The 20210-nt window shown below is 38.9% G+C and overlaps 1 protein-coding gene across 1 annotated transcript in view; it reads right to left on the bottom strand.

Moving 5' to 3' along the window:
- Positions 1-20210, bottom strand: part of pigu (phosphatidylinositol glycan anchor biosynthesis, class U) — a 78127-nt gene that overhangs the window by 15703 nt on the left and 42214 nt on the right. Inside the window, exons 5-7 of the mRNA XM_060919185.1 lie at positions 6568-6677; positions 6288-6388; positions 132-229 (exon numbers count right to left, since the gene is read on the bottom strand). Of these exons, the coding sequence (XP_060775168.1) occupies positions 132-229; positions 6288-6388; positions 6568-6677 (309 nt within the window). The remainder of the gene's footprint in view (positions 1-131; positions 230-6287; positions 6389-6567; positions 6678-20210) is intronic.

The following is a 20210-nucleotide window of genomic DNA, read 5'->3' as shown; positions in this document are numbered from 1 at the left end:
ACAGCTTTTTGTTATTGGGTGACTTTAGGTTGACTGTAGCACATTTCAGTGATATTGTGTCGAGTAGATTGCAAAAACAATTTTTTTTTTTATTTTGGTATTTCTGTAGTCTACACATCATGAGGCATCACCTGCAGCAGGAAAAGAAGGGCAGGAGCAAACAATGTGAGAGGATAGATGCTCTGATAGGTTGCCAAGGACAAGAATATTGCACTCAACAAAGCATTTCCTGAAAAATACATAGAAAAAAGCTAAATCAGATGTTATAAGCAATAAGACAGGTATAATAAGCACGATTAAACCACTCAAGTTATTTCTGCTTGATATATTTAATAACAAAACTTTGGACTGAAATGGTCATCTTGTCTAAAACTGACGGGTTCATTAGGATGCATCACTTTTTTTAGTACTGTTTCCTCCACAATTACATTTTGGACACAGACACACAGCCTTATTTATCAAGCCTAATCAATAAATGTATTCCTAAAACCTTCCTTGGAGCACTGAAAGATTTGATATTCATGAAAATCCTGTTAGTTGAGGACAATAGAACCTATCCTATGACAGCTGTTGAGTTTGTGGAAATTTACACACACGGAGACTCACAAATAGGACTTTGAAGCCTATCAGTCAAGGTTTATATATCACTGGTAATAAGTTATTGCAATTTTATCCACAAATTACACTGTCAAGTATAAATTGCTCATTTATTTCAATTACACTGAATATTTTGTAAAAACAGAATATTTGCATATATCATATTAGTTGCATTTGCAGTCACAAGGCTTTCGGTGTTTTCTCCACTGTGTGGCATTGTGGACTTATTTGCATAATTGGTTCATTAAATTTTGACTAATTCAATGCATGTATTTAAATATTTTGTATGATATTTATTATGATCTTTGTACTGAAATATCATGTTTTTGGACATTTCCACCATGCGTTATGTCACTTCCTGTCAAATGTTTGTGAATGAAAATGATTGAATGATCTCCACGCAAGTTCTCTAAGGAATTCTAAGCCATCCAACCAAGGAACTACAAGTTGTAAAATCCTCTCTTAGTCCACAAGCAGGCAAAAGTGGTATGTAGAGTGATTGTCTAATTATGATTTTATTGATGTCCAAGTTTGTCCGTGGATTTGGACGCATAACTGATTGTCTCGTGTTTGTTTTGTCTTGTTTAGTTCTACGGTGTTTATGCTGTGTTTGTGCTTCGAGAAAAGAACCTGAGCTTTAGCACTGTGACTAAGGGCGGCATAGTAGAACACTTACTGCATCAGTGAAGGTGAGGACCTGACGTTACACCTATACATTGAAGTTGACAAGGAAGAGACTACATGTTTGCTAAGGGAAGTGCAACATGGTCTGGAATGATTCTGTCTGAATGACTGAACCAGCAAGTAGACAAGTAAGGATAAGCAAGCAAGAACTTTAAATTAGTGTCTTCCAAGCTGGTGTGCAGGACTGATCAACAGTTACCAGAAATGTTTAGTTGCAGTTATTGCTGCACAAGGGGGTCACACCAGATACTGAAAGCAAAGATTCACATACTTTTGCCACTCACAGATATGTAATATTGGATCATTTTCCTCAATAAATAAATGACCAAGTATAATATTTTTGTCTCATTTGTTTAACTGGGTTCTCTTTATTTACTTTTAGGACTTGTGTGAAAATCTGATGTTGTTTTAGGTCATATTTATGCAGAAATATAGAAAATTCTAAAGGGTACACAAACTTTCAAGCACCACTGTGTGTGTGCGCGCTTGAAAGTTTGGGAACCATTTAGAATTTTTCATATTTTCTGCATAAATATGACCTAAAACATCATCAGATTTTCACATACGTCCTAAAAGTATATGGGCTTAGCTCGATTCTGGTGGACAAAACCATTTTTTGTATTTCATACTATCGATATTCTCAAATTGAAATAAAAAAAGTAAATGAAAGTAATTCAAATTTTAAATAATAGTGAACTTTTGTGAATTGTCTGGTTTTACGTGTTCATTTACTGACTGAAAATCCAAGATCACTATCCGCCATTGTTGTTGATGTTATCAGTGTTCCAGTGCGATGGTAAAATTCAGTATGTGGGACCAGTAGGGACACAACGTGAGCATTTTTTTTACATGATTATTTATTTACTGATTAGATACATATATACAGGGTGTTTCAAAAAAAATTATATTTCACAATCTAATAACTTTGCCAATTCTCATCCAATTGACCTCAAATTTTAACAGCATGTGTGAAAACAGGTCAAAACGTCATGTTTAATGTTTTCCGTTTTTATCTTTTGAGGTATAGAAAGGCCATTCACTGGAAAAGAAAAGGCGTTTTGTATGTTAGAGTGCGCTTGAACAAGACTGTGCAGCGTGCATTTATAAGAGAATTTTCTAAAAATGCACCAGCTGCAATGCAGATTTGGACATGGCACAAAAAGTTTAAAGAGGAAGGCTGTCTGTGTGTGTCTGTGTCTCAGGCGGTACGCATATTGAAAATCTGTGAAATCATTCATGGACTCCAGATACCTTTGAATTTCTTATTCAAATTTTGAGGAATAAATCTTATATTTTTCAACATTAAGCCTGTTCAGTTTCATTTGCCTAGACTATTTAGGTTTCTGGGATATTTATATCTCAAATAATATAAAATTTTTTGAAAACACCCTGTATTATAGAAGTAAATTCATCGTATATTTTAGATTCAGATATACTGAGATAGGGATTTGGGAGAAGAAAAAAAAAAAAGGACAATTTTATTCTTTTTTTTTTACAAATATACAACCGCGATTCCAAAAAAGTTGGGACAAAGTACAAATTGTAAATAAAAACAGAATGCAATAATTTACAAATCTCAAAAACTGATATTGTATTCACAATAGAACATAGACAACATATCAAATGTCGAAAGTGAGACATTTTGAAATTTCATGCCAAATATTGGCTCATTTGAAATTTCATGACAACAACACATCTCAGAAAAGTTGGGACAGGGGCAATAAGAGGCTGGAAAAGTTAAGGGTACAAAAAAGGAACAGCTGGAGGACCAAATTGCAACTCATTAGGTCAATTGGCAATAGGTCATTAACATGACTGGGTATAAAAAGAGCATCTTGGAGTGGCAGTGGCTCTCAGAAGTAAAGATGGGAAGAGGATCACCAATCCCCCTAATTCTGCGCCGACAAAGAGTGGAGCAATATCAGAAAGGAGTTCGACAGTGTAAAATTGCAAAGAGTTTGAACATATCATCATCTACAGTGCATAATATCATCAAAAGATTCAGAGAATCTGGAAGAATCTCTGTGCGTAAGGGTCAAGGCCGGAAAACCATGCTGAGCGCCCGTGATCTTCGGGCCCTTAGACGGCACTGCATCACATACAGGCATGCTTCTGTATTGGAAATCAGAAAATGGGCTCAGGAATATTTACAGAGAACATTATCTGTGAACACAATTCACCGTGCCATCCACCGTTGCCAGCTAAAACTTTATAGTTCAAAGAAGAAGCCGTATCTAAACACAATCCAGAAACGCAGACGTCTTCTCTGGGCCAAGGCTCATTTAAAATGGACTGTGGCAAAGTGGAAAACAGTTCTGTGGTCAGACGAATCAAAATTTGAAGTTCTTTATGGAAATCAGGGACGCCGTGTCATTTGGACTAAAGAGGAGAAGGACGACCCAAGTTGTTATCAGCGCTCAGTTCAGAAGCCTGCATCTCTGATGGTATGGGGTTGCATTAGTGCGTGTGGCATGGGCAGCTTACACATCTGGAAAGACACCATCAATGCTGAAAGGTATATCCAGGTTCTAGAGCAACATATGCTCCCATCCAGACGACGTCTCTTTCAGGGAAGACCTTGCATTTTCCAACATGACAATGCCAAACCACATACTGCATCAATTACATCATCATGGCTGCGTAGAAGAAGGGTCCGGGTACTGAACTGGCCAGCCTGCAGTCCAGATCTTTCACCCATAGAAAACATTTGGCGCATCATAAAACGGAAGATACGACAAAAAAGACCTAAGACAGTTGAGCAACTAGAATCCTACATTAGACAAGAATGGGTTAACATTCCTATCCCTAAACTTGAGCAACTTGTCTCTAGTGGAGCAGATAACTAAAAAAATCCTTCAAATGGTGACACAAGCATGAAATTTTGCACAGATACCCTCCTGGATATACTCTTTCAGATTAGGATCCTGGCCATGTGAAAATTCAAGATGGCGACCTTTTTTCAAGATGGCCGCCATCAGTATCTGGCAATCTCACACCGAGACCATATATCTGTTGAAATAAACATGCTTTTTCCATTTAAATGAACTTTAAATCATGGGATTGTGATCATGAACTGTTTCCCACAATCTACCATGTAATTCAAGATTTAAACAAAGAAGACCTCCAAGTCCAACCTAAACTATCGGAGCTAGGAGAGCCCAGCTCTGCCTGCTCCGTATCCAGCCACAGACCAGCAGTGGCACTGGGCACAGCCCAGTTATCATGGGGCCACCAAACCAGGCGAACCTGGCTCTAGCCCCAGAGAAAATAAAGAAGAGAAGAAAATGTTGTTCTATTATGCACAATCAGCGAAGATATTCAACAAAAAAAAATTAATTGCATTGAACTGCATTGAAAAGAAAGCAACAGGATTCGATTTGTTTTACTTACAGTGACATCTATAACTTCTATGTTATCTTATCTCGTATCTGTTACTGCCCTCTAGTGTTATCTTAATATCTACATTAGTAATACTGTTACACAATCTTATACATATCTTATAACTATAAAACACTTATGACTAACTTAACTCTAACACTTAACTCTAAAACACACTTAACTCTAACACTTAACTCTTAACTCTAAACACTTATGACTAACTTAACTCTAACTTATTTGCAACTATATAAAAAACCTTTAGGCTGTAGGAAGTCACAATAATCCCAAAAGTGATGGTCTGACAACGCATGCCATCCACCAAAAGACAAACAAAATCAATGCGCAAAATTGATCTACAGTTCACATTTGCAGGAGCAGAGTGCTGTGCACACAAGGCCCAGCCTGAAGCACTTGCATCTACCACGGCAGCTGGTTTTGCAACCACATTTGGTCAGTTGCTCACAGCTCTTGGCTATGGGAGCATTGGCCGTCCAGAAAACGTGCCACTGTTCAACAGACTTCTGCCATCCCCAGTCAGCAGGACTCTCAGGTTCAGGCTGACACAGGGTTGCCTGGCTCCACACACAACCGGCCTGGTAGGCAGCATGCTTGGTATGTTGGAGAAGAGCGGCTTTGGTTGGCGGGATGGCCTCATAAGGTCGTTGTTTCCTGGCAAATAATTCGAGCCATTTTGGGCACCACATTGAAGGCTAACCTTCTTAAATTTATATCAGAGACAACAAAATCTGTAAAATTAGCATATAAGAGCATAAACATGGTTCACTTGGAAAATTAAATTAAGAAAAGAGGGAAAATAACAAAAAATTGTCACATTCGGGCAGCCATCTTGGAAAATGGTGGCCATCTTGAATTTTTGGTGTGGCCAGGACCCTTTTCTAAAAGAGAGGACATTAAAGCATATTTGTGGAGAATTTCATGCTTGTGTCAGCATTTGAAGGATTCTTATGAAATATGCAATTAACCGCTGCACTACTCCTCAGTCCCCAGACGTTTACAGACTGTTGTAAAAAGAAAAGGGGATGTCTCACAGTGGGGAAACATGGCCTTGTCCCAACTTTGAGATGTGTTGTTGTCATGAAATTTAAAATCACCTAATTTTTCTCTTTAAATGATACATTTTCTCAGTTTAAACATTTGATATGTCATCTATGTTCTATTCTGAATAAAATATGGAATTTTGAAACTTCCACATCATTGCATTCCGTTTTTATTTACAATTTGTACTTTGTCCCAACTTTTTTGGAATAGGGTTGTAAATCTGGCAGAAATTATTAGTTTGGTTAAGCACATGAAATATTTGCACATAACTGCACTAAGAAATGATAAATAAGACCCACCATGTTTAATAATTTTGCCCACCCTTAAAAAAAATAAAAAAAATAATTCTACCCAATTTTAATGTAATTTGAAATGCCATCCAGAGTTACTCTAGCTTCTGTAAGTACAGATAAAATAGAAGTAAATGAGACAAAAGTACAGACTGTAAAACTGTAAAATGTGCTGACATTTCTTCTATAAAACTATTGCTCTAATAAATATACAATGTTTACACAAAAGATACTTGTCTTAAAATGACAGTGTGATGCATGCAGATGAAATCTGTTTACCTTTTAGTGTGCAGAGGATGAATATTGCAATAACGGCATTGTTTAGACCACAGGTAGACTTTGCCACACAGGATAGGATACTGAAGGGGTTCAACAGGTAACTGGATACCCAAGAAATTTGAGAATAAAGCAAATATCACTGAAAACTGTGTTAAAATCAATTGAATATCAATATGAGGACTTGATTCTAAATCAGTTATCTAAATGCTTTTTTCCCCCCTCCAGTCTGGTATACTGATTACACATAAAGAAAGAAAGGAAAAAAAAAGTCAAGACTCACAACATAGCCACTTTGAGAGGAATGTTGTACATCTCTTTGGGTGAACGCATGAGCTCCAGACAGTCATGTGGATACCTGTCTGCATCCAAAGCATACTTCTGTTTTCTGAACTAAAACAAATTTGGAAATAGCAGAAAAGTTTTTCCTTCTTAGTAATGCTCCTCCATTTCTGATTCTTCCACAACACACGCAATGGCATCTGCAAGAGCTCCTGATGTTGAATGATGTTCATCAGATATGCAAGAATAATTGCAAAGTCTAGCAAGATAATCAGATGAAATCTGTTTATTATAAGAGAATCTAGCAAGCTGCAAAAAGGCTTCAAACTATGCTCTCATACAGTGACAACTATGAAGGTAAGAAAACACCTATTAACAGAAACAACAAATCAAGCTAATGTCTCTAATGTTAGCCCACACCAACTAGAGTAAAGTACACTAGAAAGAAAACTGGTGCCCACACAGTTCACTTTTAAGTCTACACAGTTCAATGCAAAGCAGCTTGTGCTGTTACCAACAGGGTGTCTTCAGTTGAAACAGGATGCTGCCCATGATATGGAATATGTACATTAAATTATTACGTGTGATGTTCTTTGACAATTTTTCATGTCAGGTTTTTTTTTAATTTGTTTATTTATTTATTTATTTATTTATTTTTTTAAATGATGACCCATACGTGATAAAGATAAATATTGCTTATAAATGTTAGCCATGCTATCAGCATGTACAAGTGCTATTATGTTTATTATATGAATAATAAGAAGACCTGAATAATAATAAGAATTCAATACAATGGTCACAATGTATATTTATGGATTGTCTTCTGGGATCTGGACTGGGGAAGCTATGAAAACTTAAAGGAGTACGCCACCCCCAGGTGAAATTGAGTCAGTCCCTAGAGTTGGATGAGTGAGCCAAAGCGTTTTGTAGCCGACCCAGCCATTGCCCTGATCTAGAAACGCCCCGGTTAGCTTAGCTTAGCGTAGTCGCTGTAATCCGGCGTGTCCAGCTAGCATTGTCGTTGCAAAAGTGAATCAAATAACTCAAGATTTTTTAGAATTATTTCTCATGACCTGTACATTCACATTGAGTACACATATCAATGCAAATTAACACGAAGGGATTTACTAGACCGATTTATATATGGAACTATTTTCGGCCACAGCACAGGCAATGCACCGCTGCAGGCGCAAAGACACCACGCAGCGGTTTTCAGGTGCTGCGCGGTGTCTTTGCGCCTGCAGCGGTGCATTGCCTGTGCTGTGGCCGAAAATAGTTCCATATATAAATCGGTCTAGTAAATCCTTTCGTGTTAATTTGCATTGATATGTGTACTCGATGTGAATGTACAGGTCATGAGAAATAATTCTAAAAAATCTTGAGTTATTTGATTCACTTTTGCAACGACAATGCTAGCTGGACACGCCGGATTACAGCGACTACGCTAAGCTAAGCTAACCGGGGCGTTTCTAGATCAGAGCAATGGCTGGGTCGGCTACAAAACGCTTTGGCTCACTCATCCAACTCTAGGGACTGCAGGGACTGACTCAATTTCACCTGGGGGTGGCGTACTCCTTTAAAGGAGATATGCAGAACCATGGCCTCACTTTTTGTTTATAAATGCCTTGAGACCTCAAGAATGGCACAGGAATAGTTTTAAGCATTAACAATAAATCTAATATAGTAATTTTTATGATTAAAATGATTCATATAGGTAGCGGTCTGAGTGAACGACCTTGACATCTGTGACGTCACCACAGGAAGGCTATTGGTCTCATCGCCATTTCCACTCTACTAAAACACAAAGCTGACTGCATCTTCGAGCTTCCATTTTAAGCTAATTTATCGCAATGGCACGTAGATGTGCTGCTGGTGGGTGCAGCAACACGACAAAAGGTGGATTTATATTGCATTCATGGCCCAAGAATGTTCAAACTACAAAGATTTGGATGCATTTTGCGAGAAGTTCACGGGCACACTGGGCGCCTATGAAGTGGTCTCTCCTCTGCTCTGCACATTTTACTGAAGACTCGTACGAGACCTCTGATCTATTGAGGAACATTGGCTATAAGCCCGTATTGAAAGAGGGTGCAGTACCAACAATTAAAGGAAAAGAAAATTATAAGAAAAGGAAAGTAAGTTCAGTTGCAACAGTTCTCCCGGCGTGTGAGCCGAGGGTTGTTGCTAAAACCCGGGACGGAACAGGACGGGACATATTATCGCTCGGGCAGTTACCTCCCCACGGTTGGTGCTAAAACCAGTGATGTTCTGTCCCATCCCGGGTTTTAGTAATTGCCTGAGCCGAGCAGTAATGGTGGAGTACTCAGTATGGAGAAAATGGAGAATGAGTGGACCAGCCATCTGATTTCTCTGCTGGACATGCTTGCCTCAGCAGCAATATCTCACCCTTACATGGAAGAAACGAATGAATGGAGAACTGAAAGTCAGATTGTTTCAAAACAAATCGGCCACAAGGTCGGCCTTCAAGAAGCGAGAACACAGACGGGTAAGCTCCAACTCTCATTTGAATACAAAACAACACTTGTTTACATGCATTTAGATTAATACATGCAACTTGTATTGTGTGTTTAAGTTACCAGTATAAGATTATTTAATTTGCTTCAGAATGTGATTGTCTCAGTTCATCTGATTTAATGAGCCTTTTACGTTTTATCAGTGAAAACGCATGCATGTAGTACATGTCTGCTGCACAAGTTATAACACCTATCCTGTTTTAATGAGAGTCAACCCACAATCAATGAAGTCAAATCAGTCTTAGTTGAGCAAGTCGGTAACGGCATTTCTTACTTTCACCATAAGTTTTTCTTTATATGACTTTGGTCTTTAGCTGTCAAAGGCCTCGGCCTTAAAACCAGTTACCGCTGTGACGTCACGCACTCAGGGCTGGCTGGCTCAGCAGGGCAGCTCGAATGCCAACTTTGTGGTCGATTTTAACTCTCAAAAAAAAAATTTATATATATATATATATATATATATATATATATATATATATATATATATATATGAGTGATTCCACGCTTATGGGTACTGAAATGGGGACATGAACTTATTTTTAAAAATTCACCTAAAACCATTTCTTTTTTTACCATCAGGTCACAAAACATGTAATCTTTAATGAATGATATGTTAAAAGATAACTTTAATTTTCTGAGATGTAATAAAAACATATTTATATGCCAAAGTCAAGCCTATGAGTTCCAAAATGATGTCTGTTACATTACTTCTGTTATGATTGTCCATCTCGCATCTGTTACAAATTAATTACAATCTAGCTATATACCATGTTAATCTTATTGAAAGAATGTGTATGTTTATTCTACTACACATGTTTATTAATTATATTTGCTAAAACATCACCTTCCTATGTTTCAAAAAGTAATTCTACATTGTTAAAATTGAGAATATATATGTCCACAACACTTCTGTTACGTTCTGACTTTGGCATATAAATATGTTTTTATTACATCTCAGAAAATTAAAGTTATCTTTTAACATTATATATATATATATATATATATATATATATATATATATATATATATATATATATTTTTTTTTTTTAATTCCCATTTATGCAGCATACAAGAGTCAAGGATGGAGATACTAAGATACTATCCACTCAGAAATGTATTTAAAAATAAAGGTTCTATGTATCTCCTTTAAAGAACTGTTATAGTTTGAAGAGAGGGACACAGCAATGCTCAGAACATGTCTTCTGAAAATGTTCCGTCTTAAACAGCTTACAGCAGACACTCAGTTTAACGGGCCAGTCAAGAAAGCTGACAAGTCACTGTCTCACTGCACTGATGAATGTAAAACAGAGGATCCGCACTTCAAAATATAAAAGCATTAGAATACTGAATGCATGAAGTCTACTCCTGAATGCAACAGTACATATATATGAGATCATGCTAATTTACATGTGAGACAATTTTATTTATACCACTATGAAATTGTAAGCACATTTATAAAATGAAAATGCAAAGCTGACAAGTTCCATTTCAATTCCACCAAATTCAAAAAAAAAAAGGGGGGGCTGCATCAAGATCTTCAAATTACTTCCAACTTGATCTCGGCTCACATCGATATTTAAAACTGACAAATGTAACAAGTACTGCTGATCAGATATTGATACTTCACAAAATATAGCTGGCTATGTATGTATTGGAGGGGTGATGGATTTCTTGTATATATATCAAGCTTTCTTCACTAATTTTTTGGCTTATTTCAATGATCCATAAAAGCTGAGCTCTTGTAAAATTTCCTGGTCAAAACTAAGTTAGGGCGGCACGGTGGTGTAGTGGTTAGCACGGTCACCTCACAGCAAGAAGGTTCCGGTTTCGAGCCCAGAGGCCGACGGGGGCCTCTCTGTGTGGAGTTTGCATGTTCTCTCCGTGTCTGCATGGGTTTCCTCCGGGTGCTCCGGTTTCTCCCACAGTCCAAAGACATGCAGGTTAGGCTAATTGCTAGCTCTAAATTGACCGTAAGTGTGAATGAGTGTGTGAATAGTTGTTTGTCTCCATGTGTCAGCCCTGCGATGACCTGGTGATTTGTCCAGGGTGTACCCTGCCTCTCGCCCATAGTCAGCTGGGATAGGCTCCAGCTTGCCCGCGACCCTGCACAGGATAAGCGGTTATGGATAATGGATGGATGGAGGGTACTCCTGAGGAGGGGAGCAATGATCTTGAATTTCCTCCATTTGTACACAATCTGTCTGACTGTGGATTGGTGGAGTCCAGACTCTTTAGAGATGATTTTGTAACCTTTTCCAGCCTGATGAGCATCAACAACACTTTTTCTGAGGTCCTCAGAAATCTCCTTTGTTCGTGCCATGATACACTTCCACAAACATGTGTTGTGAAGATCAGACTTTGATAGATCCCTGTTCTTTAAATAAAACAGGGTGCCCACTCACACCTGATTGTCATCCCATTGATTGAAAACACCTGACTCTAATTTCAGCTTCAAATTAACTGCTAATCCTAGAGGTTCACATACTTTTGCCACTCACAGATATGTAATATTGGATCATTTTCCTCAATAAATAAATGAACAAGTATAATATTTTAGTCTCATTTGTTTAACTGGGTTCTCTTTCTCTACTTTTAGGACTTGTGTGAAAATCTGATGTTTTAAGTCATATTCATGCAGAAATAGAGAAAATTCTAAAGGGTTCACAAACTTTCAAGCACCACTGTACATGCAATCGCACAAGCGTGCGCGCACACAAATAGAAAACACAGAGGGAACCAGTTGCATCCTGCTGCAAAGACTGGTTGAGTGACAGAGACATCCATGCACACATGTTCACATATGAAGATAAAACACGGTAGTAAGACAGTTATCAGGCTAAGAAGTGCTGAGCGAGTGTGCCACACACAAATAAGTAAGAGCAACTATCTTCTCACACACGTCCAGTGTGGGAAACAAGGAATTTTAAGCAGACTGTTACAGGACATACAAGTCTGAAATGTTGTCTGTCCATCCAAATTTCAGCCTGTCCGAATGATGGGCCAAAGGCTTGGAACAATAAAGCCAGGGGTCTAGGGCCCACCTTATGGCTCCAGAAGCTGAAGGGCTTTAGATGCCTGGAGATGGTTTTTCAGCTATTTCCAGGCACATTTTTGAGATCTTCAAAGGCCAAATTACACAAGACATTAGTTGCTAATTACACTACAAACTGAATACAAAATTTACAAGAAAATGTCAGAAGATTCAAGAAAAACATGCTCAAAGTTACACCCAAGAAAACAGTAGTACAGGTAGTCATCGACTTACGACCTATGTGACTTACGACCGATCGACTTTACGACCGTCTGGTTATGACTGGCAAGTGTTTCCCAGCTGAGCGTACGACAGTTTCCACCCTAGCTCCCGGCAGCGCCTCTCGCTGCGTACAACAGTTTCCGCCCCAGCTCCAGGCACATGCGCAGTCTCTCTCACGCTCCCTCGCGAACTCCGTCATACAGTTTCCGCCCCAGCTCCTGGTTTATGAAACGAGCAAATCCTCCCGCCAGCCTGAGCACTGCAACAGCTGATGATGACGTAGACAACCCACAGCCAAGCACCAGTAATGCCAGCGGTCACTAAATTTTGTATTTTGCTATGTTTTACATTTGTATTTTGGTATGTTTCAAACTAAAATGTTTTCTATTTTTCACACCTGTATTTCGTATTTTTTGTTTTGCACATATTAAATGAATTGTACAGTACTGTACCCAGTGTAGTATGCAGTGTTTGACTTAAACCAAATAATGAGCCAAGGTAATGAAATAAGAAAATGTTGATAAAATAAGACTTTAAGATGATTACAATATCATTACACATCACAATATACTTACGTTCATTTAACATAGGCCGACTTACGACCAGATCGGTTTACGACTGGTCAGTCGTAACCAAACGCAGTCGTAAGTCGACGACTACCTGTACACACAGGTCAGTTCCATGTCTAGAAAAAAGTATGAGGGGCAAAGATGTTCCAGTTGGTTACAAGTTACTGGGACTCATATATAGGTACTATAATAACACTCATGAAACATTATGTCAATGACTATTTTTATACCAAGTCTATAAGAAATTTAGTAATTAACAATACAACTATTCTTACATAACAGAGTTAAAATTTTGAGTACAAGATTCCAAGTAACTTTGTAACAAAATTACTTTTAAAATGACTCAAAACTAGACATGGTCATATCATTTGGCATTCAGACTAAAATCTGCTGGACTAGAACTTAGAAAATAGAAGAAAATAAAAACTCTTAAAATATAAATCTACAATCCTCCAAAGCATATGACTATGTCTCTCATTCTTATTATGAATTAAAAAAAATACACATAATAATAACAAAATGACCATTGATTGGCAAGTTTCATGTAAACTGAACTCTCAATCAGATAGGTCATATTTATGCAGAAATAGAAACAACGATCAATCGGATACTATCAACCCTAAAACACTAGTTCAAATGCATCGTGCAATAAAAACAGTGAATACTGAGTGTATTATCATCTTATTTAGTGTGCCACTCAGGTAGAGGGAGGTGCCTGTAAATTTTGGCAGGGCTAGGACCTTTGGTGGCCGAGTTATGAATTTTTAAAGGCTGGCTCGAACCAGGGCTCATATTAAATTTTCAGCGAGCAACGCTCGCACGGGGGTTTCAGGGTTGAATAACAGGCTGAGGCAGGGTGGTTCCGGGCCGTGCCTGTGCTGGTTCGAAAGGTCTTTGGGAAAGGGAGGTGCCTGTAACGTTTGGTGGGGCTAGGAGTGGCTGAGTTATGAATTTTTAAAGTTGCGCCCGTAGGGGCCCGTTTCACAGGCTGCGTTACGACATAACGCATTCGCCCAGTGTAACATTTGGAAGAAAATTAGAAGTAGATTAGACCCATATCTTTACAATTTTTCATGGTCCATCTGGTTTGATGCTTTCAAAATACAGATAGAAAAATGTGAAAATTACTGGTAAATGGCCGCCGGTCCAGCCTTATTTCCCCACACTACAAGTCTGTTCTAAAACACATCCTTAGACTGACTCGAGCTTTGCTGTCATCTCATTTGTCAGATGCATCAAAGCAAAGCTACAAGACACAAGTAGGCCTGAAACTTAATTGCAAGTGATTTCCTTTGAATTCCCTCTCTCATCCTCTACATAAATGAATTACTGCATTAACTCTACTGACACTTTGATGGGTTGGATATCGGGCATAGTTCTAACTGGTTAAGACCATAATCTAATATTAGGGTTGTTTTACAATCAGGGTACAAAGTTTGTGTCACAGGGGTCCAAAATTCAAATTGATTCAAACTGGTTTAAAAAAAAAAACAAAAAACTATCAAATCTGCACTTTTGGAAATTAATACACATATGAACGTGGGCATGTGTAATAGTTTTTATTATAACAAGATTAAGTGTAGCTTTAAGCAGGGCTGGGAGAAACAAATGAAGTGATTCTCGGAGAGGACTTTTTTTTGACAATTCAGAATCCACTACTTCCATAGTGCTTTTAAATATAAGGCTGTAAGCTTTGTGTTAGTTGTCTCTAATATTTATGTCCCAATATCTTGACCACATTTTAGGATGAAAATGATCATTTTAGATATGTTATTTTATATTGAAAAATTAGCTGTCTCGGAGAGGACATTTTTTTGACACAATTACATATTAATTTGATCAAAACAGTCTGAAAACTGACTGGCATTCAACATTAAAACTTAACTATGTTTCCAATGATATGGAACCAAATATTTGTTTTATGGTATAAAGAATGATTTAAGTGCATCCCTTTTGGAGTTACCTGTGGTCAAAAAAGCACTTTTTCTAAATGACATGAGTAATTTTGCTAAATATGACATATTGCCATACATTCACCAAAAATAACGTTATCACCAAATTTTTTTTGCATGGTAAATAGAGCTATCACAGGGCTACAATAAGCAACCAAGTTTATTTAGTCAAGCCTTTTGATATTGAAGATAATAAGTGTTCAATGTGATTTTTAGCTTGCGTACCCTGATTGTAAAACAACCCATTACAGAAGAATGCCTTTGTCACTGTACATTTGTGCAGTGACAATCAAGGCATTCTTCTGTAATTATTTAAATCTCTAAATAAGAGCTGATCCAACCAATTCACTTCATAAGTCACAATTTATTAAGATCCACCTGTGTGCAAACAAAGTGTCACATGATCTGTAACATGATGTCTGTATAAATCAACCTGTTCTGGAAGGACCCTGACTCTGCAACACTACCAAGCAAGCAACATGACAAGCAAGGAGCCTCCAAACAGGTCAGAGACAAAGTTGTGAAGAAGTATAGAACAGGATTGGGTTATTTAAAAAAAAAATTAAAAAATAAATCCCAAACTCTGAATATCCCATAGAGCACCATTAAATCCATTATAGCAACATGGAAAGAATAGGGCACCATTACAAACCTGAAAAGAGACGGCCACCCACCAAAACTCACAGACCAGGCAAGGAGGGCATTAATCAAGAGACAAAACAAAAAACACTAAAGATAACACTGAAGGAGTTGCAGAAGATCCACAGCAGAGATGGGAGTATCTGTCCATAGAACCACTTTAAGTCGTACACTCCACAGAGTGGGGCTTTATAGAGGAGTGGCCAGAAAAAAGCCATTGCTTAAACACGTTTGGAGTTAGCTCAGCAGCATGTGGCAGACTCCCCAAACACATGGAAGAATATTCTCTGGTCAATTGAGACTAAAATTGATCTTTTTGGCCATCAGGGGAAACGCCATGTGTGGTGCAAACCCAACACCCTGAGAACACCATTCCTACAGTGAAGCATGGTGGTGGCAGCATCATGCTGTGGGGATATTTTTCATCTGCAGGGACAGGAAAGCTGGTCTGGACTGAAGGAAAGATGGATGGCACTAAATACAGGGCAATTCTGGAGGAAAACCTGTTTGAGTCAGCCAGAGGTTTGAGATTAGGACAAAGGTTCACATTCCAGCAGGGCAATGACCCTAAACATACTGCTAAAGCTACACTGGAGTGGTTTAAAGGGAAACATTTAAATGTCTTGGAATGGCCTAGTCAAAGCCCAGACCTCAATCCAGTTGAGAATCTATGGCATAACTAAAGACTGCTGTACACCAATGCGATCCATCTAACTTGAAGGAGTTGGAACAATTTTGCCTTGAGGAATGGGCAAAAATCCCAGTGGCTAGATGCTAATAGAGACATACCCCAAGAGATGTGCAGCTGTAATTGCAGCAAAAGGTGACTCTACAAAGTATTGGCTTTTTTTTTGGGGGGGGGGGGGGGGGGGACACGGATGGACCTATGCACACTCCAGATTTCTGTTTTTTCATCTTAATTATTGTTTGTGTCACAATAAAACAATTTTCACCTTGAAAGTAGTAGGCAAGTTGTGTAAATCAAATGGTGCTAACCCCCCAAAAATCCATTTTAATTCCAGCTTGTAAGGCGACAAACCAGGACAAACACAAAAGGGGATGAATACTTTTGCAAGACATTGTATCGGTCTTAATGCATCTAGAGAAGGAGCTCTGATTTAGGGCTACATGCAGAGGGCAGCAAGATATGAAGAGAAAGAAAGAAAGAAAGAAAGAAAGAAAGAAAGAAAGAAAGAAAGAAAGAAAGAAAGAAAGAAAGAAAGAAAGAAAGAAAGAAAGAAAGAAAGAAAAAGACTTTATTCATCACACACTTGTGAAATTTCCTCTCTGCATTTAACCCATCTGAAGCAGTGAACACACACACATACCCAGAGCAGTGGGCAGCCATGCTAACAGCGCCCGGGGAGCAGCTGGGAGTTAGGTGCCTCGCTCAAGCCCAAGGCCATCCCATATTAATCTAACCATGTCTTTGGACTGTGGGGGAAACCAGAACACCCAGAGGAAACCCATGCAGACACAGGGAGAACATGCAAACTCCACACAGAAAAGCCCCTGCCAGCCGCTGGGTTCGAACCCAGAACCTTCTTGCTGTGAGGTGACTGTGCTAACCACTACACCACCGTGCCGCCCAACAAGTTCATAATTATCAAATAGCTTTAATTCCAGGCTCCAATAAGTCTAATAGATCTAGTTTTTACCAGGCTATGCAGAAAATTGTTTAAGATGAGAAGTAAAAAGCTTTACTCGATTAAGGAAATTGCCATCAACAATAGATAGGAAGAGAGTTGGGGCAACCTGCCCTATTGCAGCCTCAGCATCCTTGGTTTAGAATGGGATCTAAAAGAATACAAGAACATCTAAATGGTAGTGAAGGGAGTTGGAGTAAAATAAAATTCACCAATTAGATGGGTCAAAAATGTCCCGCCTTTGGGGTTTTTAGGATCATGCATAGTGGTCATACATCAGTGTTTGCTCTTGAGATCAACCTCCTTTATTGCTTAGGTTTACCTTTGTAATAAAATTTATTCCAATTTTGAGGATTTTTGGTTTCCTTGCTTATTCTCAAACCTACGTGGGAGAAGGGAAATAATTCCCAATTTCATGTTCTTTGGTAATTTCACTTCTACAATTCATTCTCAATTCCCATTGTTTATTATTTGTGTTTGATTTTCTCATGATTTTGGTCCCTAAATTGCTTGCTTTCCATTACCCAAGACTTTAAATTAATTAACCCCCCCCAAAAAAAGTTAGAAAGAAACCTTTTAACTGCACAGTAAAAGGAGTTTTGCTGTACTATTAGTTTAATAGGTGTTAATAATTCACTATTTTGGTGGATGGATAGTCAATTTAGGTTGCATAATAATTTTGTGTTATTACTACATTTCCCCTAACTGAGCTAAATTTCCTTACATTATTGGTGGAGAATCCTGGGCAAGCAGTTAAACTGAAATTGTGAAGAAAAGCTGTGCATTAGGGCGATTGTATATTACAGTCGGTTAGCACGTTGCACGCGTGTTAGTACTCTCTCTCTCTCTTAGACAAATTAAAAAAAAAAAAAAATTCTTAAAGGAACAGTCCACCGTACTTCCATAATGAAATATGTTCTTCTCTGAATTGAGACGAGCTGATCCGTACCTCTCCGAGCTTTGTGCGACCTCCCAGTCAGTCAGACACACTGTTACTCCTGTTAGCAATGTAGCTAGGCTCAGCATGGCCAATGGTATTTTTTGGGGCTGTAGTTAGATGCGACCAAACTCTTCCACGTTTTTCCTGTTTACATAGGTTTATATGACCAGTGACATGAAACAAGTTCAGTTACACAAATTGAAACGTGGCGATTTTCTATGCTATGGAAAGTCCGCACTATAATGACAGGCGTACTAACACCTTCTGCGCGCTTCGACAGCGCATTGATACCTGCACTGAAGCTGTGGGATATTATATGTTGAAGATATGGTGTGTGTAACTGCATGCTTTTTCTGACCTTAGCAACTGTGACTAGCCATCCAGCTCTTTACAGATGCATCAGCAGATGCCACTTCAACTACGTCCGGGTCGAATAAACCTAAAGGCCCACCCCCATGCCATCTTGGGTCACCTAGTGACCTAGGGACCTTAGGGTCACTCCATAGGGAGAAACGAACCCTGCCTCATAAGGTCTTCTAGTGGTCACATGAAAAATACTGTCAAATTTGTATATACAAAAACACACCCAACTTTTCAGACATCACCAGCCCGCTAACTGACCTCACTAAAGAGGGGGTACCAGATCAGGTCCAGGGGAGAGCTGTGTGAACAGGTTTTTCACCCAAGTAAAAGCAGTTTGTGTGTGTGTGTGTGGGGGGGGGGGGGGGGGACTATTGCATTCACCTGACTTTTCTCTCCCTTTTGTTCTGCAGGCTGATGCATCAGATAGAGGGTGGAGGGCCGTTTTGTCCTGGGGTGGTGGAGGAGAAGGAACATCCCATGCTGTACATCAGCAGCAAGCTCTTGGTGCAAGAGATGAATTGCAGCATAATGGAGAAGTGTCTGGCCATCAAGTGGGCCATCTTCACTCTCCGACACGCTGGGATGCCCTTTCACTTGGTGTTCCAATTACACCCTATTCCAATGGCTTCACCACATGAAGAATGCCAATGTGCGGCTCACTCTTGGGTATCTGGTGCTTCAGCCATTTAAGTTTGAGGGGGTCCACAGGCTAGGGGAAAAGATGGTGGTAGTGGATTACACCTCCCACTGGTGGGGAAAAAAAAAAAAAATCAGCTGCAGCCTGCATGGTTTTCCCCAAAGCGTTTTAGTGTATCGGGCCCGATACGCTTGCTCTGCCTGCCGATACGCTTGCTCTGCCTGCCGATACGCTTAGTCGCTTTAGTTAAAATCTGATACGCTTAGATTTATACCGATACATTAAATTTCCTACCCACAAGTAACTAGATACATAGGAGAGCAAATAACAGATCCATTTACATATTGATTGATATTTGTGTTAAACAAGCGGTCTTTTTTCCCAATGTTTGTGTTGATTCTATCAAAGTAATATGTCTGTGCGGTATGATGTAAACAAACTAAGCTGTTGGCTATGTCAAGATCAGATGTTGAAACCGTCCAATAAAAATATCGAAAGAAAACGTCAGACATCCCGGAATCTTCCAATTCATTATAAGCGATCTCATTGGCTGCTGATGTTGTCCCCCACCAGACGAACAAAGCCGACTGATTTTAATAAGCTAGGAGAAGACTCACTGGACAATTTGATCCACATCAGCATGGATGACAGCGAGACGGACTATGAGAGGGCTGCTCAACATTGGGCCAAGCAAAAGCCAAGGAGAATTAATCTGCTTTAAAGGAGTAGAAAACTTAATTAATTAGTTTGGGTTTGCAGAAAGATTATGTACTTATAAACACTCTCACGAAGTGAAGTTGTCCAAGTGTGTCAAATGTAGCATAATTTCAAAATTCAAATTTCAAAATTAATACTATTTAGGTCAGAAATCATTGAAACACTGGTAAAATCTATCCTATAATCATGTATCTAAAACCTCTCAGAGACCCTGAAAATGCACCTGAGAGCATCGATTTTCAAAAAATTTTCCGGAGGAGCATGCTCCCGGACCCCCCTAGTTTCGTTTCGCACCTTTGGCGCTTGCTTTCACACCATTGGCACTCAACTGTCTGTGTATTATCATGCCAAAATTTAGGGCTTTACTTTTTTTCTGGGGAAAACACTGAGCCTG

Source organism: Neoarius graeffei, chromosome 4 (assembly GCF_027579695.1).
Source record: "Neoarius graeffei isolate fNeoGra1 chromosome 4, fNeoGra1.pri, whole genome shotgun sequence".
NCBI lineage: Eukaryota > Metazoa > Chordata > Actinopteri > Siluriformes > Ariidae > Neoarius > Neoarius graeffei.
Note: the sequence above shows the minus strand (reverse complement) of the source record. Positions and strands in the feature narration are given on the sequence as shown.